Source organism: Salmo salar, chromosome ssa13, assembly GCF_905237065.1.
Source record: "Salmo salar chromosome ssa13, Ssal_v3.1, whole genome shotgun sequence".
In the NCBI taxonomy this organism is placed as follows: Eukaryota; Metazoa; Chordata; class Actinopteri; order Salmoniformes; family Salmonidae; genus Salmo; species Salmo salar.
Window position 1 is genome coordinate 38,102,614 of NC_059454.1, and position 19,891 is coordinate 38,122,504.

A 19,891-nucleotide genomic window follows, 5' to 3' on the forward strand; every position below is an offset into this window, starting at 1 on the left:
CCAGAAGCCTCCTAGGTTTTTTATTGAAGTCAATGTATCCAGTGGACGGAAAGTAGTTGTCCTCAGGCTACACCATGGTGCTACCCTACATTGTGTTGTTGAGGCTTCTGTAGACCTTCATTGCAAAACAGTGTGTTTATATAAATAATTGTGTGACGTGAATATATTTTGTATAGTTTTATCTAAAAAGGGTAACCTTTTTAATGTTTCTCTATTTGAAAAAGAATAAATTCATTAAGGATGGTCCTCCCCCTCCTCCTCTGAGGAGGCTCCACTGGTATGCATGTGTATATATGCGAGTATGGCGACTACGTGTATGAGGTGTGTGTGTTTTCTTTGTCTCTTACTTACTCCAGGAGTACTACTTACTACAGGAGATGGTTGTTGGCTGATCAGCAGTCTGATGACCTTGAGATACATTTGGCTCTATACTGAAAAACAGCTTGTAAAAGTTTTAGCTTCACTATCCAAATAAATACACAGGGGAATCGTGTTGGACATTCTAATAAATATGATTTCCTTCAAATTCTTTATTTCAAAGGGTGCAAAACAGACTTTGTACTGCAGGGTTGCCCAAAAGGGGAGAATTGTAACTAACAATGCTGGCAATGAGATAAAGCAGGCTCAGATAAAGAGTTATTTGTGAAGTACACTGGAAACATGAATAGTTACTGAATAATCAGGTTAGGCCACTCATTAAGCACAAGCTTCCAAACGGGAATGAACCGATTCATTCTTCATCATGAGGTTTCTAAACATCACGTAATAGAACTTCCTTTGAAAGGATATGAACCCAGTGTTTGGGAGGGGCTGCTGCATTCATAAGCAGGAGAGTAGTACATTAAATCACAGCAGCCTGTTCACTGTGACTCCCTTCTCAAGGATGCAAGAGGAGACTAAAGCAAATCAGAAGACTTGGTACTGAAAGAGAAAACAGATACAGTTAGACAACCCCAGAAAATACATTTTACATTTATTTTACTTTTTACTTCTCTGCTAAAGGAATGGGTAGACCTGTGGGACATAAACGGGATAAATCTGTTGGTCTTTGACACATACAATATATATTGAAAAGTATGTGGACACCCCTTCAAATTAAAGGATTTGGCCAAATTGAGCACACAGTCATGCAATCTCCATAGACAAACATGGGCAGTAGAATGGCCTTACTGGAGAGCTCAGTGATGCTCACCCGTCAAAATAAAAACATTTAGCATTTCACTGCTATATCATATCACCCATATTTTTTTAATTACATTTTCTTATACAAAGCGAGGTCCATACAAAAATTGCTTGTTGAGATCGGCGTAGAAGAACTTGACTGGCCTGCACTGAGCCCTGACTTCAACCCCATCGAACACCTTTGGGATGAATTGGAACGCCGACTTCTTATTATATAAAATTAAATAAAAAACGGTGTGCTCAGATGTCCATCTTCTTACCCTGGCCAAGGGTGCTACAACTCTCTGTCTTCAGAGTTATTAGTGGCCACATTTCCTGAGTATCCAACTCGAGAGCTGTAACACAAAAGTCAAGCACTGGTCACCATGTCTGCATTTCTGGGTGACCAGGAGGCCAAACCTAGCGTGGAACTCAGACGCGTTTTGTGCTAACAAGCCACTCCTTGCCACATGTCATATGCCAAACGGTTTGCTATATGGCACGGAGTGGTATGGTTTGGAATGTTATGGATACCAGGCTAGGCCAAACCTATTGGCCTCACCAATCCGCCACCCTTGCTTGCCATGTGTGTGACAACCCCTCTGGATCTCCAACGACAGACACACCAAACAGCTCAATGTTTAAGAACACTAGAAGATTTTTGGGACAAAATGGCCATTGCGTTTACTTTGCAGCTTCACTACTGTGGCTGGTGTGTGTATATTGATGTTAAACACCAGAAAGCTTCGCAAATATAAAGCATGCAGCATTTAGCTGAAACGGCATAGGTGGTTATGACAGCAGTAAGACCTCAAAAGAACACATGAAACTGAGTAACAGTTGTTTTAGTGAGCGCAAAGAAAAGAGGGAGGAGCCATGACAAGAAACAAGCCTTGATTGGATGTTAGTTAACGAAATGAGAATTACTTACCGTGCTTTATATTTGTAGATTATAAATCCTATAATACAACCAACGCCTAGAAAGAAAAAGGAGAAGTTTGAATCCTTGAGGTATTATTTTGTTTAACATATGAAGTAGTTAATTTTTACTTGGCATAGAGTTTAAAACCACAACATTCCTTCTCCTTACTGTGACCAACATGACAAAAAAATTATGGGATGTCAACAGAAAGTGGTATCGTTAGAGGTTTGTATGCCAGTAACAATAGCAAATTATTACAATTAACTTAATGTCTGTCCTGCAAGGTAAGGCTTGAACAGAATACTACCATGGTAATAAAAATACATTGGTGAGTACATGTTAGAAAATAAATGATTGGTAGAGCAACAAGTAAACATCGTTGCATGATGACTAGATTTGAAAACGTTCAACATAAAACAAAACAAATAGGGCTTATCCCGTTCATCTTTAGAAGATGGAATATAGTACAATTCTTGGAACTTGTTTTGGAGAAGATGGTACGACTTGATTTAACAGGTCACCATGTTACTGTCATTATCCACACAACTTGTCATTTCTATTGCAACTTACCAAGTCCAACTAGAACACCCACTACTATTTTCCATGTGTGGTCTGTAAGAGAAACAAACAGAGGGAAGGAAGATGCCATCATGAATTTGCAGTGAAGATGAATCATCACTAAATAGCCTAAACACTGCTTGAACCATCAAAGAGAACATCATACACTGTACAACATGTACGGATGAGAGCTAACTGTTGTAACATCATATACAAGACCAATAGATAGCAACTGGGTGACCGCTTACTTTTGGCCTCTGGGGGACCAGGTACGCGATCTGTAACACAAAGAAGAGATATTAAGGTTTGCGCGCACACACAAAATACTTTATTTGAATCCAACAATCAAATGTACAAAAAAAAGGATTCAAACACTTCAAAAGGTCCCTGTATGCACTCAAGGGTACAGGAAAAGCACCTCCTTCTCCAAACTCCAAGGCTTCCCACGACAGCTGAAACAGAGCAGTACCTAGCCAACTGCTTTGCCCTAGTTGTCCGGCTCGCAATCTGGAGGCTACGCACTGCAAGCCTGTGTACGTGGCAAAGACTGCCAAATATCAACGGCACCAGCTTGCACCTACACCCATTTCCATTCATGTTGCGACAGTCGATGTTCATACTCAAATTCGGCCAGGTATCCCCGCCCACTAGATGGATTGGGGATGGGTCGTGAATGCTCCATTGCTGCTAGTAGACTCGGCCACTGAGTAGGACTTGTTTGAAAGCTGATTTTAGCGTTGTAACAAGCTAAAGAATATCATGCAAAATGTGTCCAAAATATTATCCAACCTTCACTGCATTAACGATGGCAGTTATGCTAGTAAATAACCATGTTTTACCACAGAGCTGCAGCACTCATGTCTGGTCCTGGCGAGCATGCACACACAGAGTCTTGCACAGCTAACCTTGTGGGGATATACAATTCAGTCCCATTAAAAATCCTATTTTCCCTAACCTGTACCCTTACCTTGACCCTAGCTCCTAACCCTAAACCGCCTACAAATAGCATGACCTTTTGGGAACCAACTGTCCCCAGTTGGTCAAATATTTGTTGGTTTACTATTCTTGTGGGGACTTATGGTCCACACACACACAGTAGAATGGCCTTACTGAAGAGCTCAGTGACTTTCAACGTGGCACAGTCATAGGATGCCACCATTCCAACAAATCAGTTCATCAAATCTCTGCCCTGATAGAGCTGCCCCGGTCAACTGTAAGTGCTGTTATTGTGAAGTGGGAACATCTAGGAGCAACAACGGCTCAGCCGCGAAGTGGTAGGCCACACAAGCTCACAGAACGGGACCGCCGAGTGCTGAAGCGCGTAAAACCATCTGTCCTCGTTTGCAACACTCACTACCGAGTTCCAAAATGCCACTGGAAGCAACGTCAGCACAACAATTGTTTGTCGGGAGCTTCATGAAATGGGTGTCCATGGCCAAGCAGCCACACACAAGCCTAAGATCACCATGCGCAATGCCAAGCGTCGGCTGGAGTGGTGTAAAGCTCGCCACCATTGAACTCTGGAGAAGTGGAAACGCGTTCTCTGGAGTGATGAATCACGCTTTACCATCTGCCAGTCCGACAGACGAATTTGGTGGATGCCAGGAGAACGCTGGCTGAGAGAATGCCAAGTGTGCCAAGCTGTCATCAAATATATTTGTATAACACTATTTTGGTTACTACATGATTCCATATGTGTTATTTCATAGTTTTGATGCCTTCACTATTATTCTACAATGTAGAAAATAATAAAGAACCTTGGAATGAGTAGGTGTGTCCAAACTTTTGACTGGTACTGTATACATGGAAGGCGGGAAAGCCCCTAATGAGGACATCTTTCACTAAGTTCTCTGCATCAGACAATATTGTACTTCTAGTTTTATGACAAGTGTGTGTGTGTGTGACAGAGAGAGGCTGGGATTTGTCAACAACCTCACGGTACAATAGCGCAATACTTAGGTGCCGATACGATTCTCAAGATTCCATACATATTGCGATTCAATGTTCCAAACATATTGCTCACCATATGTCTGCTGCAGAGGGACGCCAGAGCCATGAGAAAATGAATGTTGATCAGTCATTGAAATAAAAAGTGCTGAAAACAAATTTGCTCCCATTTAAAAAGATGGAAAACAAGCTATGAAGGAGTTTTCGTGCAGGTTCAGCCAACTAGTGCAAAAATAATATTGCGATTTTGTCAAAAGGGGGTGTTTCTACATTCATGTGGATGCTACCATGACTACGGAAAATCCTGAATGAATCATGAAGAGTGAAAACGTTAAGACGCACAATGCTAACCTCCCGTTATTCTATCATTCTTCACAATTCATTCAGGATTATCCATATAATCAAGGTAGCATCCACATTAATGTACAAGTGTTTAAAAACATATTCTTATTTACAATAAAAAGTGACTCCAAAATGACACAATATATTATTTACCATTCATTTCTATTGGGCACTAAATAATCTGAAACACAACCTAAACAAACAGCAAATGCATCCAACAAATGTGCAGAGTCACAAGCTTGATGTAATGTAGTCTTTTCGTGCTATGAATATGGGACCAAATACTTTACTTTTTACTACTTTAATATAGCTAAGAGAATTTGTCCCAAATACTTTTGGTCCCCTAAAATGGGGGGACTATGTACAAAAAGCTGACAGTCTGCACTTTAACCGCATAGACATTGTATCATTTCAAAGCCAAAACAACAAAAATATTCACTGTTCCAATACTTTTGTAACTCACTGTAAAATTAGATTAGGATTGTAACAAGCAGTATCAAAATGGACTCAACCTTGGTTTGTGGTTCTCTTTGTAGCAGTGGTAGCAGCTATTGTGGTAGTAGCTGTTGTGGTAGTAGCTGTTGTGGTAGTAGCTGTTGTGGTAGTAGCTGTTGTGGTAGTAGGGGGATTTGTTGTAGTCGGAAGGGCTATTAAGGCATGCAATGCAATTAGGCCAATAACTATTCTTGTCCAGTCTGTCACATCAATTTACTGTTGTTATCCCTCCACATACCATATTATCTTATCAAAATATTCTCTATATGTTTAAATAAGATCAATTCAATTCAGAAAGTCAGTTTGCTGACACATTGGTCTTCTGGTCCTAAACACCAAATGACGCACAAAATATCTGATCCAAAATATAGGCTAAAGTATGTTAAGTAACACACTGAAACAAGCCTTACCTTTGCATGTGGGAATAGAAGCTGACCAGCCTTCTATTTCACATGTCAGACTGGCCTGTCCCGTCATCTCATATCCATCGTTGCACTTATACGTCACATAAGACTTGTGCTTGTAGGGGGGCAAACGACCTTCAATCCTAACGCCATTCTCAACAACAGGAGCAGGACATGAAACCACTGCAGATGTAAACAAAGAGATGTTTATTTCTCTATGGTTGTGAAGTAAAGGTGGCCCAAGTCTCTTATTTACTGGTTTTAGGCTACTTGAAGCAATATAAAACACAATGTTGTTATAACCACCTATTTATGTATATTATGCAACTAATCCATTCAATAAATAAGCTAGATTTTTGTAACTCATTTCCCCTGAGCTCAATGTTGCATCATGGTTTTAAGTGTATAGTACACATTAGGGCATGGCTGCCCAAACCTCTTCCTGGAGATCTACTGTCCTGTAGGTATTCAGTCCAACCCTAATTTAGAATATCTGATTCAGCTACTTAAGGTCTTGTTGAGCAGCTAATAAGTAGAACCAGTTGTGTTAAATTAGGGTTGGACTGAAAACCCACAGGATGATAGATCTCCAGGAAGAGGGTTGGGCAGCCCTGCATTAGGGTGTCCACGGTTCAGTCTCATGGACATCTGTGCTATCAGGCTAGATACTGTGATATTTATACACTTATTTTATCATCTGGACCGTGACCTTGCTCATGATTGTGTAGTGGACAGGACTGGGTAGGTTCATTTCTAAACGTAATCCGTTACCTGCCCAAAATTGTAGTCAGTTACATAACCTTTGGATTACTCAAACGCAGTAATGTAATCTGATTGCTTTCCCCTTAAGAGGCATTAGAAGTAGACAAAGGATCCATCAAACGCATTTGGGGTGTCATCATAGTGGTCTCTGACTTGTGGTCAGACTCGCTCAGGTGGAACAAACTTAAAACTTGCTCCGTTTTTCAAAGCTGAATTGAATGTCATTGAGAAAACAGAAAAGTGTTGAATCCTTTCTGAAGTCAAATAATCCAAGAAGTAATCTAGTTTTCAAAAGTATCTTATCAGTGTGAACAGTTCATACAAACAGTTCTATGTTTTGTCAACAACCATAATTATGACTTTAAAACAGAAGGGGGTAAAAAGGCAAGCTTTCAACATACTTTTACACTCAGGTGGAGCTGGCTGGAATTCTCCGTCCTTTTCACAGACTATGGATTTAGCTCCAACCAGAGTGAATTCCTTCTCACAGCTATATCCCACAACACTTTTATATTCGTACTCTTCTTCAGATGGCATAACAGGTCCACCGTTGACAATGGTGGGGGGCTTTCCACACTTCACCACTGCAGAGTAGAACACAACAGCAGTTATAAACAGTTTTGATCTAGGCACAAGCATAGAACTGTTAAAGTTATTTTCACTTGACTAACCTTGACATACAGGAACTCGGCCATCCCAGCCTCCGACCAAACAGTTCCTTACACCGCTGCCCACAAGCATATAGCTGAGAAAGAGAAAGATTAGACAGTATTTGGAGCATTGCTTTCAGGATAGCAAGTGTTACAGAGACAGCTCTGATCTTAAGCAAGACAGTAAAGGAAGATCATGGGCTAAACATTACAAACATTTCCTTCAGCTTTTAAGGAGAGGAAGTTTGATTAAGGCCTAACTGGAAATCATAAAATTGGTCCTACAAAAGGACAGCTTTGTGAAGCATGACAGTTGACATGTTAAAGCACTCAGTTCAGCCCATGAAGATAGACTCATCATGGACATTGCAATAAGGGCTTCCAGCATTTTAAAATAGCCAACTGGGTGGGGATTACTATGAGTTGGGAGCCCAGTGAAGAAGAATAAAAATTGACAACTTTAAAACGTAGCGGTCACAGATCCAATAATGGCACAGATACAAAGATGAGTGCTCGCTCTCTCTATGGTTCAGCCCTATTAGAGAGAGAGAGAGAGAGAGAGAGAGAGAGAGAGAGAGAGAGAGAGAGAGAGACAGACAGAGAGAGAGAGATGAGGCAAATAGCCTTGCACTGACCCAGTGTTACAGAAAGCAACAGCCCTGGCGCCAAACAGAATCCCCGAGAGATCATACTGGCCGTTTATCACATCTCCTGGGCTGCCACACGACCTTACTGAAACAACCATAAAGAAAAATAGTCATGTACGGAGGAAACATAGGCTAGCCTGACCTGTTTTGTGCCAACATTCCACTCCTTGCCACTCTGTGTCATATGCCAAACATGACATGGAGTGGCAAGGAGTGGAATGTTAGCATAAAACAGGTCCAGATTCCAGGCTAGGCTACTTTGTCAGTGAGTTTTATGAATGGGCAATGAATATATCAAGTTGTGAGTGGGTGGGTAAAAACTGTTTAGTGAAAAGCATGAGCTGGTGCATACCCAAAAGAGTTAGTGGAGGTGGACTAACGGTGAGTAAACTATAGGCTATGAAAAATAAATGTTAAAAAAAAAGAGCGTTGCACACTGTATACACAAGCTCCCAGTAATTTAATGGGTAAACCACCAACATTTCTGCATCACTGTGCCTTCTTCAGGGTAATATCATGAATGCTTAAACCAGGTTATATAAACAACCAGTGCAATTAATGCAACCAATAACTAGTGAGGGTTATGTCATAGTAATTAGGGTGCGGAGGATAAAAAGTCACTGTTAAAAGACAATAGTTTACAGCATGTTAAATATATTAGGCTATTGTTATCATACTTCATGATTAGATATTGTACATAGTATTAACATGAAAATGCATTTTCCTATTTCATATCTATATCTATATCTATATTGAATTGTTTCCAATTAATTTCATCTTAGTTACAATCTTTTGGTTCAAACGCAATGCATAACAAGCATCTCTACCATCAAAGGGAACATCTTAGGTGCACGCTGATAAGCTGTGGAAAGAATATCTTCATTTAGCAGACCTGGTCATAAAAAAAGGGGGACTTGTTTATAAAAAAGGGCCTGAGGTCCAAGTCAACATTCAGACCACTAGTATTTTTGTATAGGAGATCCAGTAGGTCCTCCCTCTGTAGTAGTAGGGTTTCAATGTTACCTCTTCTCCTTGGTAGGGTAACATGCTCGATACCATTTTGTATTTGATGAAAGAGAGAGGATGGTTAGCTTCAACAAAGTGAGCTGCTACTGGATAGTCAGTGTTCTTACACCTGATTGAGCTGCGGTGTTCAGCTATGCGTTGTTTGAATTTTTTCCCCCCCTTTGTCCTACATGGGATTTCCCACATGGACAGGTGAGGAGATGGATTCCTCCATGTGTCTTGCATGAGATGACACCACTAACAGGGATTTTTTATTATGACACACCTCACTACTGTCATTGGTTGCACAAACTGTGTCTATATAGTCTGAGGTGCGTTCAGTTCGCATGAACGGTTGCTACATTGCAGAACAGTTTGTGCTGAACGACACGTTTCCCCAAATCGCTCTTGAACAGACTGAGGTACATTTGCTCCCGTGGGGCGAGGTGTGGCTTGAAGCAATGAGTGACGTATTTAAAAAGGACAGAGCCACGATGACAAGGCTCCCCAACCCCTCCACGTTTTTCAACAGGCCGTTCCGTACAGCACCGTTTACGTTTAATTGAACGCTCCAGAATGTAAACATTTACTGAACGCAGCCCTGGTTCAAGCATTCATGATATTACCCTGAAGAAGGCACAGTGATACTGAAACATTGGTGGTTTACCCAATAAATTACTGGGAGGTTATATAGAGTGGGCGACTTTCTTTTTATAACTAAAAACATTTACTGGAATATGGCCTAACGTTTGCACAATAAAAAATTTAAATGTTGGAATTACATTCGCATGTCAGTTTCACATCACTCCACACGCCAGCAGTACAGGTGACTGATCGAGATCCTCCTGCACTGACATATCCAGTTGCACACTCAAACGTTGCTCTTGTTCCATCTCCAAATGTCTCTTGAGTTGATGTAAAAACCATGTTTGACCCTTCTAACGGTATGGGTTTGGAGCAGTCTTGACCTGAAAACAAAGGAGACAAAATTGAATGACCAAGGTGGACAAATACTGGAGACAACACCTTCAAAACCCACATTGTCTCACGTCAGATGGCGTCGTTCTAACCCGACACGCAGTTGCCAGGAGCCACGTGTCAAACTAAACGGGGAACTCATGGTGCTTTCAAGACAACTCATACACTCGAAGGGTTAACATTTACGTACGCGTTTTGCGTAGAGCTTCCTATTGGTCGATTCATATATTTTCCAAGTGGGAAACTCTGAGCTAATTTTTCTACAGTGGGTTTCCAAGTCAAAATTGTTAGTTTTGAGCTGTTTTGAACGCAGCATCTCTTAAACTGAGATTTTGCTCATTCTCCAAACACTAGTTCTTAGTTTTGAAAATCACACAGATATAACGCACTGGTTACCAGAGACGGAAGTGGAAGCGAGACACCCCACTCAGTTTTTTTCTGGTTCAATTTAAGGCAAACGAACTAAGTAGATCAGACTCAGTTACTATTGCATTGGTGTCTATAGGAGACCCACCCTGTTAATTAAATAGACCAGAATTGTTTTTCAATGGTAAAGAGCCTGAGTGAACCATCTTTGCTGGCTCCTACGGAAAGACATGCTTGATCAGCTCCTCTTGCCCCAGCTAGCAGCCTTGTACTAGCTTGTTTGAATGGCCATTACGGTAGCTAGTTTGCCAGCTTGTTGATGAAGTTGTATGTCACTAAAGATACGGGACTGTTCTAAGAAATCATCATGTATCTGACTGACAACTGGCACTGTCTCACTACTTTGTAACATGTTGCCAACGCGATGACGTCGCAGCTAGAACCGTCAGCTGTGCTGCAGAATTCGGCACACTAATCAGAACATTAACAATAATGAAAACTAATTTGTGTTATTAGATAGCATTTCAGTACACTATCAGTGCAGATGGCCGTCGCACAATCTGATGTGAGACAATGCTTCAAACCATAGACGGTATAAGCAAAGACAGTACAGTATGAAGATATCCAGGCTATATCACAACCGGCCGGGATTGGGAGTCCCATGGGGCGGCGCACAATTGGCCCAGCGTCGTCCGGGTTTGGCCGGTGTAGGCCGTCATTGTAAGTTGTTCTTAACTGACTTGCCTAGTTAAATAAAGGTTAAATAAAAAAATAAGCGTAAACGAGATGGGATGGCGTATCGCTGCAGAATGCTGTGGTAGCCATGCTGTTTAAGTGTTGCTTGAATTCTAAATAAATCACAGACCGTGTCACCCGCAAAGCACGCCCACACCACCACCATGCTTCATGGTGGGAAACACATGAAGATCATCCGTCTCACAAAGACACGACGGTTGGAACCAAAAATCTCAAATTTGGACTCATCCGACCAAAGGACAGATTTCAACCGGTCTAATGTCCATTGCTCGTGTTTCTTTATTGGTGTCCTTTAACAGTGGTTTCTTTGCAGCAATTCGACCATGAAGGACTGATTCACGCAGTCTCCTCTGAAACTGCAGTAAAAGTGCAGTGGACTGTGGTATTTTGGACACACTTATACTGCCAACTTATTTTGTAAGGGTTAAGCTAGCCAAGTTAAGCTAGCTAAACGTCTTACCTGTGATTAAATGTTTTACACACACACACGGAAAGTATTCAGATCCCTTGACTTGTTCCACATTTTGTTACGTTACAGCCTTATTCTAAAGTGGATTAAATACGTGTTTTTCCTAATCAATCCACATCCCATAATGACAAAGTGAAAACAGGTTTAGAAATGTTTGCAAATGTATAAAAAATTAAATACCTTATTTACATTTCAGACCCTTCGCTAAGAGACTATAAATTGAGCTCAGGTGCATACTGTTTCCATTGATCATCATTGAGATGTTTCTACAACTTGATTGGAGTCCACCTGTGGTAAATTTAACTGATTGGACATGATTTGGAAAGGCACACCGGTCTATATAAAAAAAGGTCCCACAGTTGACAGCGCATGTCACAGCAAAAACCAAGCAGTGAGGTTGAAGGGATTTTCCGTAGAGCTCCAAGACAGGATTGTGTCGAGGCACAGATCTTGGAAAGGGTACCAAAACATTTCTGCCGCATTGAAGGTCCCCAAGAACACAGTGGCCTCCATCATTCTTAAATGGAAGAAGTTTTGAACCACCAAGACTCTTTCTAGAGCTAGCCGCCCCGCCAAACTGAGCAAACGGGGTTGAAGGGCCTTGGTCAGGGAGGTGACCAAGAACCCGATGGTCACTCTGACAGCTCCTGAGTTCCTCTTTGGAGATGGGAGAACCTTCCAGAAGGACAACAATCTCTGCAGCACTCCACCAATCAGGCCTTTATAGTAGTGGCCAGACGGAAGCCACTCCTCAGTAAAAGGCACATGACAGCCCATTTGGAGTTTGCCAAAAGGCACCTAAAAGGACTCTCAGACCATGAAAAACAAGATTCTCTGGTCTGATGAAACAAAAATTGAAAACTTTGTCCAGAATGCCAAGCATCACATCTGGAGGAAACCTGGCACTATCCCTATGGTGAAGCATGGTGGTGGCAGCATCATGCAGTGTTGATGTTTTTCAGCAGCAGGGACTGGGAGACTAGTCAGGATCAAGGGAAAGATGAACGGAGCAAAGTACAGAGAGCCTAGACGAAAACCTGCTCCAGAGCTCTCAGGATCTCAGACTGGGGCGAAGGTTCACCTTCCAACAGGACAACGACCCTGAGCACACAGCCAAGACAACGCAGGAGTGGCTGCGAGACAAGTCTGAATGTCCTTGTGGCCCAGCCAGAGCCTGAACACAATCGAACAGCTCTTGACTTGAAAATATCTGTGCAGCGACACTCCCCATCCAACCTGACAGAGCTTGAGAGGATCTGCAGAGATGGGAGAAACTCCCCAAGTATGCCAAGCTTGTAATGTCATACCCAAGAAGGCGCCAGGCTGTATTCGCTGCCAAAGGTGCTTCAACAAAGTACTGAGTAAAGGGTCTGAATACTTAAAATGTGCACAAACCTGTTTTGCTTTGTCGTCATTGTAAATAAGAATTTGTTCTTAACTGACTTGCCTAGTTAAAAAGGTTAAACATATATTTTTAAATACATTATGGGGTATTGTGTGTAGATTGAGGGGGGGAAACTATTTAATCAATTTTAGAAAAAGGCTAACCTAACAAAATGTGGGAAAAGTAACGGGGATATGCACTGTATGTGTATCCTACTTGAACAGCGTCCCCACATTTCCCACTCCAAATAGCCTGAAGCCACAGGCTTCTTTTCACACTGAGGTAAAGTTGGTTTTATAGTCGCACATTCAACGGATATTCACCAAAAGCCACTTGAAAATCAATAACTAATTCACCGTTTGTCACAAAATCAAACTAGATATGACTTATTCTATAAATGTCTAGCATAGTTTTACAACCTTTGTTTTGAGTAGAAATTCCAGTTGACTTGATAGAAATACATAACTATGGCATCTATAAAATGGCATCTATCAAAATGCCATTTAAACAGTATAAATCAATAGCGTTTTCACTGACAATCAAACTAGGCATGATTTATTCTATAAATGTCTAGTGTACTTAAAACCTTGGCTTGGAGTAGAAATTTCAGTTTTGATAAATACATAATCTCATATTGCATTTAAAGACAGAAAAAAAATCTAACTAATTCAGTGATTTCACAGAAAAGTGAAAATATGCATTTGCAATAACTTTAAAGAAATGTTAATTTCAAGTGCAATTTGTTCTATATGAAGTTGGATAATGTTTACAATCTTACATTGTATGCCAAATCAATGTTTGCATTTTTAGTGCAACATATTTTAAAGTAGTTACAAGGCACAACAGTCATTTATGTCTCTAATTTAAAACAGGAAAGAGGGCCCTTCCAATCATTTTCTATTTTGGCTTTGTTCAAGTCCTCCTTTGTCATCTCCAGACAAGCTGAATGGTACCATCTCCTGAGGTAATAGATTCAACTGTTCAACACTTAAAGCCAAATGTGTTATACCCTGGGTATTCCCAGAACACATTCTGGAAAGTCTATAGATTCAGTTGTCACTTTATTAGGTACAACCCCCTTTGCATCTGGAACAGCGTGAATTCAAAATTGTTGATGAAACTGGGAAAGGAGCTAGACTGTTCACGTTATGTCCAGTTGGAGTTTATTACAGTCAGTACAAGTTTTGGAACTTTTCTGAGTTACAAAAGACCAGACTGTGCTATCATTTTGCACATTCTAAAGTTCTAACAAACACTAACAGAATACTTCTCTGCATGCTTTAGTGTCTAGCAAGCCAAGACCACAGGACTTGGTGTATGTAGGAGAAATGTATTTTTGTGAATAGGGTGGTGAACCTAATAAAGTGGCGAGTCTAGATATCACAAACAACTCCTTTTGAGCAGTGTGTGTTATACGTTTGATCAATGGGTATAATGGTAAATCTGATCCCCAAGGTCCTCATAGGCTCACTTGGATATTTAGAGTTGGAGGTAAAGAAAAAAAATATGAAACTAGGACATTAAAACACTGGCAGAATTCTTTCATCCACATAAAATATGTCTTTTAAAGTAGAAATACCTTTAAGACCACTGTCTTTCTGGATGTTTTAAAAGATTTGCAAATAGTTCTTTCTGCAAGGAATGTCAATTGAAAGGGATATGGTAATACCTATGTAGTTGATGTAGTTTCTCCACTGGTATAATGGGTATAAATGTGTGGTAGTTGCACACCTCCCTGCTGAATTATGTAGAGCTGATTTGGGCCAGTAGATTTATTTATTTGTCAGTTTGCGCTGTTCTGTGAATGGAGTAGTACACAGCGTTGTACGAGATCTTCAGTTTCTTGGCAATTTCTCACATGGAATAGCCTTCATTTCTCAGAACAAGAATAGACTGACGAGTTTCAGAAGAAGTGCTTTGTTTCTGGCCATTTTGAGCCTGCAATCGAACCCACAAATGCTGATGCTCCAGATACTCAACTAGTCTAAAGGCCAGTTTTATTGCTTCTTTATTGCTTCAGTTTAACTGTGCTAACATAATTGCAAAGGGTTTTCTAATGATCAATGAGCCTTTTAAAATGATAAACTTGGATTAGCTAACACAACATGACATTGGAACACAGGAGTGATGGTTGCTGATAACGGGCCTCTGTACGCCTATGTAGACATTCCATTAAAACTCAGCTGTATCCAGCTACAATAGTCATTTACAACATTAACAATGTCGACACTGTATTTCTGATCAATTTGATGTTATTTTAAGGGACAATTTAAAGGACATTTCTAAGTGACCCCAAACTTTTGAACTAGTGCATGTTATGGTTCACTCTTAGTTTTCCTTATCTCCACTGTGGAATGTCCATGTTGATCCTATTGGTTGTCTTGGTCCTCTTGATCCACCAACCGGTCTTTGTTAGTCAGGCCTGACCCCTTCATCCTGTAGTTTTTTTCCTGTAATCTAATTTAATATGACTTAAGATGCAAAATTTTATGCCAGGCCCCTTCTAATAGGGTATGTCATGATGTTGGCCTGTGAGTAAGGTTTATGACCCCCCCCCCATAAATACCTTTCTCCAATCTCTCGCTCGACTCTACTGAAGGACTCTTGAATAGCCTTTGTTAAACATAGAGAGTCTGGGAACATCAAACGGTGGGGGGAAAGGAACCATATTTAGGTAATCCAACCAGTGGAAAATATGCGTTGGTACTTAATGAATATGATGTCAGTTCGGTTGTCATCTGAGACATTATGACTGATGACAGGACGACAAACTGTATCTGGGAAAGTCTACACATTCTAGTTATCAGATTCACATGGAATTGTTGTGTAATTTAAATGTTTAAATATAAAACTAAATATAAAAGCCTTTCTGTTCCGAGTACGCGAGGCCTGCAGCCTCTGCGTTAAAAGGGCGAATAACTTTCTGTTCCGAGGACGATAGGACGACGGTCCATACGTTAAAGGATTCAGATAATAACTACAGAACTAAGCCAACCTCAGCGTGAGCTTTGGTTGCGAATGATATGAACTTTGAACTCTTATTCACTACAGAAGTGATACCTCCTAGCCATTGAGTTAGCAGCGGCCGCTGTAAACGTGGGCTAGGAAAGGACGGAAGACGTATCCAGTCTAACACACAATGACGATACTACAACGTAAACCATTTACCACCAGAGACATTCTTCCGAGGACAGCAAGATCTCTGCTGGGCAACACGGCCAGCATCTACGACCAACCTACCGAAGTGCAGCTCAGAGTAAATATTTATATTGCATTTCCCTTTTCCAAATGGGCGGTCATTTAGAATGCATAAGATACTGTATTTACGATAGCATAGCTGCTCCCTTTGTTCCTCAGTCTTCCCGGCTCCGTCCACCAGGGACGTTTTCTGTATGACATAATTTGCATTCTGTGTATATGTAATTCTGTGTGATTAGTTAGGTATTTAGTAAATAAATAATTAAACCCAATTTTGCATTGCTGATTCAACTTGTTAGCCAGGGTTCGTGAAGATAACCAAGAATTTACAACTTTCAGATGAGACTGAAATAAGTTGACGATTAATATTGACTGCTATTGATATAAAATATTACTAGGTCTTTAAGAGTTTATTCGGAAGATAACAGCTCTATAAACACTCTTTCGTGGTGACGACTTTCTAGTTAATTACATTTACATGATTAGCTCAATCAGGTAATATTAATTACAGAGGAAGGATTTTATAGAATAGCATGTCATATCACTTAATCCGGCATAGCCAAAGACACGACAGGTATAACAGACTCGTTAGAAGTTTGACCACATGCCCTCTATCAAAAACTGTAATGTTTACACAAAACAAAAGGTTGTAAAAGTATGCTAGACATTTATAGAATAAATCATAGCTAGTTTGATTTTTCTGTAATAATCTGTGAAAACGTTGTTGATGTATATAGCTTTAAAAATTGCATTTTATAGATGGTACGTATTTCTATCAAATCAGAACTGGCATGCTTACTCAGAACAAAGGTTGTAAAAGTATGCTAGACATTTATAGAATAAATCCTACATAGTTTGATGTTTGTGACAAACGGTGAATTAGTTAATGATTTATACAGTTTTAAATTGCATTTTAAAGATTTGCATTTCCATCAAATCAAAACTGGAATTTTTATTCAAAACAGGTTGTAAAAAGTTATTTATAGAATGAACAATATCTATTTTTATGTTTGACAATCAATGAATTCGTTATTGATGGAACGAACTACAAAAATCTCTGAAACTGGAAACACTTCTCCCTCACTAGCTTTAAGCACCAGCTGTCAGAGCAGCACACAGATTACTGCACCTGTACATAGCCCATCTATAATTTAGCCCAAACAACTACCTCTATTTATTTAGCTCCTTTGCACCCCATTAATTCTATTTCTACTTTGCACTTTCTTCCACTGCAAATCTACCATTCCAATGTTTTACTTGCTATATTGTATGTACTTCGCCACCATGGCCTTTTTTTGCCTTTACCTCCCTTATCTCACCTCATTTGCTCACATTGTATATAGACTTACTTTTCTACTGTATTACTCCATGTGTAACTCTGTTGTTGTTGTTGTTGTTGTTGTATGTGTCAAACTGCTTTGCTTTATCTTGGCCAGGTCGCAATTGTAAATGAGAACTTGTTCTCAACTTGCCTACCTGGTTAAATAAAAAGGTGAAATAAAATAAATTTAAAAAAATTACAATTTTAAATGGCTTTTGGCTAATGCATGTTGAATGTCTGAATATCGGAATATTAAACCAACTTTACCTCGGGTCTTTTCACTGGCTCTATTTCCCTGCATGGAAGCATTGCAAACCATCGGTTGGGATTTTTGACCTGGCATCATGAACTCCTGAACAACACTGCAGCCTACCGCCATGTTATGTTAATTCTGTATAACAAAAATTAATAATCGACGAAGACAAAGTTGCCGATTTTACAATCGGGGTCAATAGGAATCTAATGTTGGTTTTCCCTATTTTGTATCCCAACTTTTCTCATTGCCTTCTCAAACCCTGGCCTGGTCTATTTGACAAGCGTTCCCGGAAGTCTCGGAGTGTTGCGCCTCTGGGTTTAGAAACTATATGGTACACGCTTCAAACCACAGAGTTTCAAACCAATGAATGAAAACATGCACTCATAGAAATAGAGTTCTGCTTCGAGATGACCCTACCTTGAACAGTGGGAACCATGAAGGCAAGGTGGACCATCCATATTGTCAAGGACCAACAGACGTCTTTAGAGGGGTGCATGACGTCTTCGTTTCCTGTAACGAGCAGCAGCACACGGTCTCCTGGATTGGTTGATTTGTTTGATAATCTGTACTGTAAAATTTGACCCCCTCTTATACGGATGAATTTCTCTCAAAATCCACTTGTCGTAATCACACTGTGTTCACAATAAAATACAGGCACAACTAAATTAGCTAGCTGGTACTGGAGACTGCGAGCTAGCTAGCATGTCTAATTAACGTTAGCTAGCTATTGTGTTTGCGTACATCGCACTTTCTTCTATAACAATGTCCAATAATGATCAGTTAGAGTATTAGGAAAACTCATAGTCCTACCTTATTGTTCAAGTAGTCTAGCTACGACTTCTTCAACTGGCAACTCTGCCTGTCTGTTTCGCAACAGCAAATAGACGTTTATTTGGCGTATTTCCTGGACGGCGGCGGTTTGGAAGCCAGTGAGAATAGTGGAATTTGCGGTTTGCCTTCAAAATAAAAGTTCCCCATGTAAACTAATCCAAAGAGTGGAATAATGCCATATTTGGACTAAATAATGCTAAACAAGGTTGTAATGGTGTTACATAGCTTAAAAATTAAATACAATAATGAATTATATTTACAATAAATATAAACAGTCGAAATCCCACTGTGGATGTATTAGATCAGGGGTCTCAATTTGTCTATCACTGTGTGTAGCCAATTGATGTGATAACCATCTTGAGGGATGACAGAAATACTTTCCCCGAAACCTTCTCAATTAAACTTTAACTGCAAAGTAGGCTTACATGGCAGAAGTAGTGTATATCATGAGTAAGTATGTTATTTATATATATTATTTGTCATTTGCTAACTTAGCCGTGAAATGAGGAATGGTTCTGTACTACTGCTGCTATTGTAACCGATGTGAAATGGCTAGTTAGTTAGCGGTGGTGCGCGCTAATAGCGTTTCAATCAGTGACGTCACTCGCTCTGAGACATTAAGTGGTTGTTCCCCTTGCAAGGGCCGCTGCTTTGCAAGGGCCGCTGCTTTTGTGGCGCGATGGGTAACGATGCTTCGTGGGGTGTCAGTTGTTGATTCGCGCAGAGGGTCCCTGGTTCGAGCCCAGGTTGGGGCGAGGAGAGGGACGGAAGCGATATCACTATCAACTATCAACACATTAGATGGCACATTCTTCACTAGCTAGATGCCCAATTAAAGGGGAATTATACAAAAATAAAACATTTCTTTCATCCCCCCATCCCTGAAAAAGGTATTCAGATTTAAGCATTGACATGGACCCTCCATTATATTGCTAGAAAATATAGTGCACGACTTTCGCTAAGTACCTGGGGAAGAGTTGCCTATTTGAAAGCTAGTTTTGTAGCTCACAACATCTAAAAACAATTTTTAAGTAGCTCATTCTAGAAAAGTTTGGAGACCGCTGTATTAGACAAACTGGACTGCATAATTGCATTGGGTGCATACATATGCACCGTTACCCAAATTCCATTGGTGGAAAAAGTACCCAACTATCATACTTCAGTAAAAGTAAAGATACCTTAATAGAAAATGTCTCAAATAAAAGTCACCCAGTAAAATTCTACTTGAGTAAAAGTATAAGGTTTAAAAATAAATAGACGTCTATGTTTGCTTCAGATTTGGTCCAGTCTGGACCAGCCTTGATTTGGCCCAAATATAGATGTCTATAAATTACATATTTTCAACTTTCATTGAGAAATGAAAATGTATCTGATTTCAATGTCCGGAAAATACATATTTTCAGCTTTCATTCAGAACCTAAATCGAACTTCGTCTGGAA

At 40.2% G+C, this 19,891-nt stretch overlaps 1 protein-coding gene across 6 annotated transcripts; it reads right to left on the reverse strand.

Annotated features, from left to right (window-relative positions):
* Positions 1–493: 493 nt before the first annotated feature.
* On the reverse strand, positions 494–18,587 carry mcp (Membrane cofactor protein). 6 transcript variants are annotated; one of them, XM_014135560.2, is made up of 12 exons: positions 18,432–18,587; positions 18,039–18,131; positions 9,676–9,861; positions 7,877–7,973; positions 7,263–7,336; positions 6,993–7,175; positions 5,836–6,012; positions 5,443–5,577; positions 2,890–2,919; positions 2,654–2,695; positions 2,093–2,138; positions 494–921 (listed from the first exon to the last, which is right to left on the reverse strand). In XM_014135560.2, exons 2-12 carry the CDS (start codon positions 18,115–18,117, stop codon positions 897–899), a joined length of 1,074 nt encoding a protein of 357 aa, XP_013991035.1. In that variant the 5' UTR covers positions 18,118–18,131; positions 18,432–18,587; the 3' UTR covers positions 494–896. The 6 variants fall into 6 exon arrangements, with proteins under 6 accessions (XP_013991035.1, NP_001134457.1, XP_013991032.1 ...); XM_014135557.1 differs by lacking the exon at positions 494–921 and adding an exon at positions 957–1,517; XM_014135558.2 differs by lacking the exon at positions 494–921 and adding an exon at positions 957–1,517 and having other exon boundaries at positions 18,039–18,253; positions 18,432–18,559.
* Positions 18,588–19,891: the final 1,304 nt, after the last annotated feature.